This window comes from Mustela nivalis, assembly GCF_964662115.1.
Source record: "Mustela nivalis genome assembly, chromosome: 14".
In the NCBI taxonomy this organism is placed as follows: domain Eukaryota; kingdom Metazoa; phylum Chordata; class Mammalia; order Carnivora; family Mustelidae; genus Mustela; species Mustela nivalis.
Window position 1 is genome coordinate 5,529,935 of NC_139033.1, and position 10,805 is coordinate 5,540,739.

Genomic DNA, 10,805 nt, shown 5'->3' on the forward strand with positions numbered 1-10,805 from the left:
ATCATCATCACTATCATTACCATAATATTCAGCCACTCTTCACATTGAGCACTGCATGCATGATAACCCCTAAGAAGACTCTGAAGGAGGCAATGTTACCATCTTTATTTTTACGGAGGAAGAAGCTGAGGTTCTGTAAGGTTAAGCCACGCATCTGAAGTCACCAGGCCTACCTGAATCCAGAGCCCACCCTGAGAGACTGTACTCTCCTGGTGGGCAGGGGCTGCACCTCCCACTCTTCGACATGCCTAGCCTTGTGCTGTGCATACAGTAGTTGCTAAATAAGTATCTGCTAAGTTCACGGGAAATGGGAGAAGGGTTACAGAAGTGTTGAAAGAGCAAGGGTTAAACGCTCCACTCCAGGTCACCACTAAAGACAGCTGGAAAGCCAGTCTCTGAACGCCAATCTCCAGGCACAAAAGGGTCTCTTTCATGCTGGTAATAAAGATGCTTGTCAAAATGCCTTTCGATGTGGGACCGAGAGACTGACAGCAGCATGCCAAGCATCTCAAAGGCTGAGGTTCACTACTCAGTCCTTTACCTTATCTCCTGGACTGGGCCAGGCCATAAATCAATGCCAGGGCAGGCTTCTCTCACCCCCAATTCAAGCCAAGGAGACAATGAGAAGAGGGGAAAACCACATTAGTGAGTGCTTATATGTGCCATGTGTGGTGCAAAGTGCTTCGCTGGACAAAATGAGACAGCGTGAGGCCTCCTGATAGGTCAGCTCAGTGATTAAACACACAGGTTCTAGAACCAGACTGCCTTAAACCCTGGCTCTACCACTCACTGCTTGTATGAACTTGGGCCTCAGTTTCCTCATCTGTGAAATAGGAATGATAGTATTAATAGTACCTTTTTTGAAAGGTTATCGTAAGGGTGAAATGAGCATGTGGTTAATGCTTCACAAGCATTAGCATGTATTAATTAATCCAATGTGAAGAAAGTATCATCAACTTATTCTGCAGATGAAGGTACTGACTAAGGCTCTCAGGCGTGAAATGACTTGCCCAACACCACACAGCTAACAAGTGCAGAGACCAGATTAGAATCTAGGTTGTTTGCCATCCAGTCCTGGGCCCTGTACCATTCGTACTGTCATATTACCAGGCGTCATGGTACCCTCAGCCTTGGGGAGAGGGGAAAGGTCAAGGCCTTTATCTTCTGTAGACCCTCCATCACTCTTCCAATGGCTTAGTTTTGTCATATACACATACGCAGGTGTGCTGTAGGCACAGAGAAGTCAAGAGGGTTTCTATTGCTCATTTTTTCTTTCACCATGTATTTATTGTGCCATGCACTAAGGTGCTGAGAACACAGTGACAGGCAAGACAGACTTGGCCTCTGACCTCACGGAGCTCGGTTTAGCAAGGGATACAGATATGAATCTACGAGTCATGCACATGTGTAATTGTGGCCATGTGTGTGCTCAGTGGGGGTGATGCTGGTGCTCAGAGGGCCTCCACAGAAGGATGTGACCCAGGAAGGAGGTCAGGGGAAGCTTCTCTGAGAAGGTAATGACCAAGCTAGGGTATGACTAATAATAGTGAATACCAACATAAAGAATGGAGGGAAAGCCATTTCAAGTAGACGGAACAGCATAGGTAAAGGCTCTGTGGCAGGAGGGAGCACAGAAGTAGCAGAGACTGAAGGGTGACTTGCGCAGCTGAAGCAGGAGCAAGGAGCGTGTCACATGTACAGATAGAGCAAGGAAGAGTATGTTATGGCATACAGCTGATTCTGAAGTAAGGCAGTTCTTCAAAAACACTGTCAAGAAACATTATTCTAGGGGAGCCTGGATGGTTCAGTGGATTAAAGCCTCTGCCTTCAGCTCGGGTCGTGATCCCAGGGTCCTGGGATAGAGCCCCGCATCATGTTCTCTGCTCGGTGGCGAGCCTGCTTCTCCCCTCTCACTCTGCCTGCCTCTCTGCCTACTTGTGGTCTCTCTCTGTCAAATAAAAATAAATAAATAAATAAATAAATAAATAAATTTTAAAAAAAGAAACATTATTCTAGATCACTGCCTGGTACCTAACACATGTTCAGTGTAAGTGTGATGAATGAAAAAATGAATAAATGGGAGCACTGAACAACTGGATGAAAGCAACCTATATTATAAAATGGAATGTTAGGAGTACTCGGAGGAAAGCGAGGAGGTGGTGGCGGCGGCCAGCAGCGGCTAAGTTGCTTCGAGGGGAGTCCAAGATGACCGGTTCTAACGAGTTCAAACTGAACCAGCCACCCGAGGACGGCATTTCCTCGGTGAAGTTCAGCCCCAACACTTCCCAGTTCCTCCTGGTCTCGTCCTGGGACACGTCGGTGCGCCTCTACGACGTGCCGGCCAACTCCATGCGGCTCAAGTACCAGCACACCGGCGCCGTCCTGGACTGTGCCTTCTACGATCCAACACATGCTTGGAGTGGAGGATTAGACCATCAGTTGAAAATGCATGATTTGAACACTGATCAAGAAAATCTCGTCGGAACCCATGATGCCCCTATCAGATGTGTTGAATATTGCCCAGAAGTGAATGTGATGGTGACAGGGAGTTGGGATCAGACAGTTAAACTGTGGGATCCCAGAACTCCTTGTAATGCGGGGACCTTCTCTCAGCCCGAAAAGGTGTACACCCTCTCAGTGTCTGGAGACCGGCTGATTGTGGGCACTGCAGGCCGCAGAGTGCTGGTGTGGGACTTACGGAACATGGGCTACGTGCAGCAGCGCCGGGAGTCCAGCCTCAAGTACCAGACTCGCTGCATCCGGGCATTTCCCAACAAGCAGGGCTATGTATTAAGCTCCATAGAAGGCCGAGTGGCAGTTGAGTATTTGGACCCAAGCCCTGAGGTGCAGAAGAAGAAGTACGCCTTCAAGTGTCACAGACTGAAGGAGAACAACATCGAGCAGATCTACCCGGTCAATGCCATTTCCTTTCACAACATCCACAACACATTTGCTACAGGTGGCTCTGATGGATTTGTAAACATTTGGGACCCATTTAACAAGAAGCGGCTGTGCCAGTTCCACCGGTACCCCACCAGCATTGCGTCTCTGGCCTTCAGTAACGACGGGACCACGCTCGCAATAGCATCGTCGTATATGTATGAAATGGATGACACAGAGCATCCCGAAGATGGTATCTTCATTCGCCAAGTGACAGATGCAGAAACAAAACCCAAGTCCACCTAATCATCTCGTGAAAGTGGTTTCTCTATGGCAAGCTTTGTTTTGCTTCCTACAAATACATACTCATCCCCTAAGGGATGCGTTGTAGTCATTGTGGACACCTTATTTAGTATGTGGATTTCTCTGTTCTCTGTCTTAAAAAAACTTGTCTGTGTGCCCTTCCATGCTGACTTTGTGTAGGATGAGGAGTCTTTGTGTCCTTGGGTGATAGTCTGAAGAATTTTTTTTACCCCCAGAAAGCCCAGTTGCTGTTTCAGAGCAGCTTGAGCTCTTTTTGTAAAATAATCTAACCCTGTTATTGCCGTGCTGTCTAATAAATCAGAGATTCAGAACCCTTAAAAAAAAAAAATAAAAAAAATAAAATGGAATGTTAGAATAGCAAAGGCACGTAGAAAGAACTAAGGAAGTGCATAACAGAATGCAATTGCAGGTCCTGGAAGGCTTCCGGGAGGAAGTGACTTCTGAGCTGAACCTTGGAGCCTGTGACATTTTCCAGGTGGGTAAAAGGGGAAGCCTTCCAGACAGAATATACAACATTGAATGCAGAGCCGCTGAGGACAAGGACACATCTGGGGGAGCCACTGGAAATGATGCAGCAGGGAGGCTTTCTCTGTCCAGATGACCTGACCAGGGCGCCTAAGTGGCTCAGTAGGTTAAAGCCTCTGCCTTCGGCTCCAGTCCTGATCTCAGGGTCCTGGGATTGAGCCCTGCATCAGGCTCTCTGCTCAACGGGGAGCCTGCTTCCCCTTTTCTCTCTGTCTGCTTGTGATCTCTGTCTGTCAAATAAATAAATAAAATCTTTTTAAAAAATTAAATGTCCTCAGATGACCTGACCCGAGTTCATTGCTGGGCTCCATCGGGTCTTTGGTGTTCCTAACCCCAGACAACCCCCTTCACTTGAATCTGCACCAGAGCCCCCTGTGAGGGGCACCAAGCTCCACCTTACTACCCTACACTGGACTCACTGAAAAGGGAAATGCCATGCTCAACTGCCTTCTGATTAAACAGGTATGAAAGGACAACTGCTGAGCGGAACATCAGCGAAACAAGACAAACTCTCTGGGTGGAAGAGAGGGAGTAGTTTCATCTGTAGGCAGATGCAGAGCTAAATCTCTCACCCGGCCAAGGTCTGATGCCCCAGTTGAATGGGCATCTACACATAGTAAAGAGACACTGGGTAGATCTGAGATGCTTAAAAAGTGGCAGAAGAAGGTAAAGGGGGCAGTCCCATCACCTGCCGCCATGCCCATCACCATCACCAAGCCTTATTGTGTTGCTCAAGTCTTCTGAGGAGGTTGCATTTGAGCTGAGCTATAAATGACAAGGAAAGGGTTTTCTGGATAAAGGGAGCAGCAAGTGCAAAGGTCCTGTGGCAGAAAATTCTGATGGGTCGTAGACAGTGACAGAGGCTAGAGGAACCGGTGTGCATTGAGAAGGGAAGAGAAGCAGTGAGACCAGGGCGAACAGCAGTCCCCAGGACATGCAGTACTGTGTAGGGCAAGTAAGGAGGCCAGATTTTATCCTAAGGCTCACAGAAAGGTAATGAGGGGTGTTAAGCATGGGAATAACATGATCTGATATATATTTAAAAAATGATGACTCTGGCTGGTCTGTACAGGATAATTCATAGGCAAGAAGTGGAAGCAGAGGCCAGCAGGAAAGCTACTATAATAGTCCAGGCAAGAGATGCTCATAGCTTAGACTGGACTGTTCAAGGTAAAGACGCAGAGGTGTTCTGGCATACTCTGAAGGTGGGATGGTCAAGACCTGGCCTCATATTTGATGCTGAGCTGAGGGAGAGGAAGGAGTTAATGGGACTCCTGAGTTATGATCAGGCCATGTTTAATGAGTTGGTCTTTTTATTTTGTTTTATTTTTACAAGTGTGGTAACAGGCCTAAAGCACTCATCTAAGTCATGCAGAGTCAATAGCCACTCAGCTTGGACCAGTCCGACCCAGGCCTCGAGCCCCAGCTCCTGCACTCGAAACCACCCCTGCAAGCTTCCACAACTACACGAGGAGTGTAGGAGAGTCAGGAGACCAGACCCAAATGCTGCTCGGCCACTCACCATGTGATTCAGACAGACCACGTCTGACCCTCAGTTCCCTCAATTGTACAGCGGAAGTTATAACAGCTTCACCGGGAGGGCGATGGGAGAATCACAGGAAATTCGCTCATTCATCCAGTAAACACTTATGAAGAGGCTCCCACACGTGCCGGGCACCATCCTAGGCACGTGGAGCAAAAGAGTCCTGTCCCTGAGGCGCTTACACATCAGGAAGGAGACACAATTACTTCTCATAAGGAGTAATTATCTAGTATTTTAGAAAGTGAGAAATGCTAATGGGAGAACCAGGCAGAGCAGAGTAGGACCCGGAAGAGACATACACAAATGTATCAAATCAACACCTTAAACTTATACAACGTCATTATGTCAACTACATATCACTAAAAATTAAGAGAAAGAGCCATCGCAGCCATCATGATTAAATACTGGTTATGTAAATAATTGCTCTTTTTGACAGATCTTTTATTTTTATGGCTTTCCTTGCTCGGGATAATAAACCCCTGCTCCCTCAGTAAATTCCAGAGGACAAAAGTTCTTCCCACCCAGAGAAATGCCTTTCACGGTTAAAAACAAAAGCAAACAAATGAACAGCCCTCCCGCCGCAAGCACTTGGTAAGTGAAAATGTAGGGTCTGGTTAAACAGCCCAGAGCCCAAAGCCCAAAGCCCAAAGCCGCTTTTGTCTTGAAGCAGAAGTTCCCAGTGGGAGTGGTGCTGCCCCCTAGAGAGAGATCTGGAAATGTGGTGGTGGGAGGGGCGTGTGTTTTAGTTTGCCACTAGGTTGTTGGTATACAAGGAGTTCACATCAATGTCCTTCCTGTCAGATACTTACTCCATGAAAAAGAAACACCATTAACTTCTTTGCACATGGAAACAAAAAATTATTTCCTGCGTGGTTCAAGCAGACATTGAATTTAAAAGGAATAGGAATGGATCTACCAGGGAAACTGAGCAAAGGCTGCCTCTTTGCTTTTACTCAGAACTTTACCAAAGTGCACTGTTTCCGGGGAAACTGGGTCATGGGCAGCAGCTCTGTGCACGGCATTTTTTTGTAGGTGACACCACACATCTGTGCAAGTGTGCCTTCGTAGCTGTGACTGTCACAGTGATTATATATAGAGGCAATTATCTGGCTATATCATTATGTTTTATAGTAGAGTCATAGCTAAGCATTTACATATTGAAATATATAATATCTTGTAACAGACTCCTTTCACTTTATTCTCAGTTATAATATTGTTAGGACATTATATTGATTTCTTGAAGTTATGTGTATATATAGATTCTATTATCTGTGAAATTCATTTCTAGATAGTGAAGAGCATGTTATAAAATCTTTTTTTTTCTTTTATGAAAAGGGGCATTGAGTCTGACTGAGGACTTATGTCATCTAAATGCTACCATTGAGCTTTAGAAAGTATGCCCTGTGGATTTGGGTACAATGACTATCCAATCTCTCCATATTTCAAGAGAAACTGGGCATCCAGAAATACACAATGCCAACTCCTGATTTTTAGAGAAATGGCACCAAATCAAGTGAAAAGATCAGCGGTGTCAGAGATTTGAATGAAGAAGGGAGGAAGAGCCAGAGCACAGAGGATTTCTAGGGCAGGAAAACTATTCTGTATGATGCCGTAACGGTACGTACCTGTCATCACACATTAGTCCAAACCCAGAGAATGTACTACAGCGAGTGAACCTGAAAGTAAACTCTAGTCTTTGGGTGACAACAACGTGTTAGTGCAGCTTCATCGATTGTAAGAAGTGTACCCCTGTGGGGATGTTGATGAAGTGCCGGGAGGCTCGGTAAGAATGGGGCCAGGGGGTCTGCGGGAATTCTCTGTACTTTCTACCCAAGTTTGTTGGTGATCCTAAAACTCCTCCGCAAATGAAGTTCGTTAAATATATATATATTTCTATAAACACTACACAGGGCAAATAATCACATCCTTTGGTTACATTGTACCCTGACTACGATCTCAGCTTTAAAACCAGATGTGTTTGATGGGCCAAGCAGGGGGATGCCTGCGTGAGCCTCTACAGTGTGTGCAACCATTCAAGTGGTCATTTATTAAACATATACTTCATGCAATTTCCTATACATTACACACTTCATTTCACAGTAAGTCTCTCGGACAAACAGTGTCCATGTCACAGATGAAAACAACTGAGGCTTGGAAAAATGAATCGATTGGCTCAACTGTTATTAATTATGGTAATTACTGCCAGAGGCATTTTAGTGCCCACTGTTTGCCTGACCCTGCTCACAGTGCATTTCAAATATTTTTTTGTTTAATCGCTGCAATCACTATGTTTGCAGGCATATATTTTTTTGTCCCCACTTTATAGACCATGCAGCTGAGGCTCAGAGACCGGCCCTTGCCCAGGCAGGCCTTTCTGCTCGAAGGCACCAGAATAATCCCAGAGCAATCCCAGCCAAGTCTGGTTGATTCCAAAGCTCATACAATCAACCACAATGGCTGGGTTTCCTCTCTAAAAGATTAGTGTCGCTTATTGAAGGAATAGGACAAGTGCTTCATTCACTGTGTCTATGCCAGAGACTGTTAAACTTGATTACACATTAAGCATCGTTTGGACATTTTAGAAAGTATTCATGAATGGGTCTCACTCCATTTGTCTGAGATACGGCCTGGGCATCAGGATTTGTAAAAGTTCCTCCAGGTGATTCCAAGAACGGCTCATAATTCTCATAATCAATAACAAATCCTGGTAGGTGGGAATCTTGACTTTACCTCTTGAGTCGAGTCAATTCATGTCTCCATGCCTCATGTTTCTTGACTGTGACATGGATACTGCTTATCTTAGAGGTTTCTGATGACATTAAGTATGACCTCCAGGTGACCTACACACTAGGTCAATGGCTTTCAACTCTAGCTTTGCACTAGAATCATCTGGAAGCTTTCGCTCCTGGTTACGGATGCCCAGGCCCCATATGCAAAGATTTGTTTTCATCTGATCCATTTGTTGGGTGCAGATGAAAAAGCCTCCCAGGAGATTCTAATATGCAGTCAAGGGCCAGAACCACTGAACCAACCAACCCTAAAGCCCTATTTTGCTTGAGAAGGAACTGAGGCTCGCAGAGGTAAAGTGACTTACTCAAGGTATTCTCTGATATCCAAAAACTAATAAACCTCTTTCCTTGCCCCTAAATACAGACTGTTAAGCCAGAGAGTCATAAGACCTTAGGTAAGGATGTCCCTTAAAGGACACCACAGTCCAACCTCCCTGATATAAACTCACACTCCAAGTGTCCGGCATGGTTCTACTTGATTCCTCCAGGAATGGGGGGATCATTAGCCATTACAGCCCCTTCCATCTCTCAACACTTCTTTTTTTTTTTTTTTGAAGATTTTATTTATTCATTTGACAGACAGAAATCACAAGTAGGCAGAGAAGCGGGCAGAGAGAGCAGGAAGCAGGTTCACCACCAAGCAGAGAGCCCGATGCGGGGCTCGATCCCAGGACTCTGGGATCATGACCTGAGCCAAAGGCAGAGGCTTTAACCCACTGAGCCACCCAGGCGCCCCTCGGGACACTTCTGATGCTTAGGAAGAGCTGCCTTACCTACTACACAGCTGTGGAGAATTTTGAGCTAGATCTGCTTGAACTGCTACAGGAAAAAATCTCCAAGATGAGTTATTAAGCACAAAAAGCAAGTGAAAGGACTACATGCCTGGTATGATCTAATTATTATGCAAAATACAAAACCTTCTCAGTGTGTATGAAATTGCACAGGAAAAATATCTGGTATCATCAGAACAAATCAATAACAACGGTTAACTTTAATAAGGAGAGGGATATTTAGAGGGACAGGTGCGTTTTTTTTCTGAATTGTAATGATTCACACCTAATAGACTGTTTTGAAAATAAAATGAAAGGAAGGAAGTAAAATACTTAACACGTGCCTATCATTCTAGGCACACTCCGTAAATGTTCGCTACACATTTTTTCGCCATAGAAAAGTTTCAAAAAGATATCATTGATGATTACATATTTTTTTTTTGGCTTACCTATTTTTAAATTTTTTTTTCTAAAATGAATGTTTATTATTTGTCAACAAGAAAGATGAAGAAATCACTTCTGTGTTGGCTCAGAATGCATTTGGCTGCAAGTAACAGAAAATCTTAACAGTGGCTTGGACCAAAAGAAAGGGGAGGGAGTGTCTCTGAACAAGGTATCGAAGTAAGTGGCTGCAATTAGTTTACTCATCAGAGATCCTGGACCACTGGCCATTCTCTGCACATCAGTGTTTATCCCTGTGCCTTTCCCCTCATGGTTTCAGTGCGACGACTACATCTGCAGACGCTACATCCAAGCAGGAAAAGGGAAAAGAGATGGTGCCAACTATGTGTCTTCCCTTTTATAGGGAGATGCCCTTGTTCCAAAGAGTATGCACAGCAGATTTCCATCTCAATCCCGTGGACCTGGTCTGTATCACTCCTACCTGCAAGGGACGCTGGCAAAGTAAGAACAAGTGTGTCCTAATTGGCTTCGACTCATCCTGGCTCAGAGCCTAGAACCAGCTATACCCTTGCCTGCTCAAAAACAAAATGTTCCCCGATCCAGGAGGAAGGGGGTTTGGATATTGGGTGCCCAAGTGTCTGTCACAGCTTCTGTTTGTAAAGCCCGATCTCTCCCTCCAACACCCACATTGATCCTAGTTGTTATTTACAAAAAAACATGCATTATTAATAACTCCGCTTATAGGCTGCTTACAGTGTGACATATAACTTATTTAAAAATCTCATGGGGAACTCAGCAGGGTCAGGACTGGGATTTACAGACTTCTGCCTGTGGAAATGAGTAATGCTTGTTCCCCCCAAGTATTGATTTACCTCCAACCAAAACACAAGATGGGTAAAGAAAACCTTGAATCCTCTCCGTAGTTGGGATTTACATGTGTTCAAACACTGTCTGGCAGAGAAAGGGACAAAGGGGAGCAGGTATCAGAAACCCGATACTGTGGAGGGATGGCTCAGGTCCCCAGAGAAATTACATCATAAAGGGTGACGGAGACTGGCCCAGGTGACGGAAATTCCACAACCAAGACTGACAGGCAGAGAGAGCAGGAGATCTAGGGAAAACGCAACAGCTGGAACTAAGCATAAACCAAATGACAGGATACATGTGTATGCGTATCTGCCTGCGTGCACCCCGGGGAGAAAAGGAGCTTTAAGAAATAGTGATGTAAAATCTCAACTCAAGTGTGGAAAGGATGGGGAGTTTGTTTCCCTACTTCATGACAGAACGCTAAGCTACCCCGGCAGCGTGTGAATCAAGAGCCCAGACAGCGACAGAGAAGAGGTTGAGAGCTCCGGTTCTGGAATCATCTACTACCCCTGTGGCCCTGGGCAAGACGCTTAGCCTCTCCTCAGTTTTGTCCTCTGAAAACAATAATATTAATATTTACCTTGAAATATTGTCATGAGCACTAATAAGTCTCTTGCTGTTTGCTAGCAGCTGGTGTTACTGGGCAAGAGACTCAACACCACCAACTATTATGGGGGAGGGCGTGGGTTCAGAATGGTCAAGACC

General features: G+C 45.3%; 1 protein-coding gene across 1 annotated transcript; it reads left to right on the top strand.

Annotated features, from left to right (window-relative positions):
* Positions 1–2,129: 2,129 nt before the first annotated feature.
* Positions 2,130–3,546, top strand: LOC309847935 (mitotic checkpoint protein BUB3). Its single transcript, XM_082698848.1, has one exon. It carries the CDS (start codon positions 2,206–2,208, stop codon positions 3,184–3,186), a length of 981 nt encoding a protein of 326 aa, XP_082554974.1. The 5' UTR covers positions 2,130–2,205; the 3' UTR covers positions 3,187–3,546.
* The last annotated feature ends 7,259 nt before the right edge of the window (positions 3,547–10,805 follow it).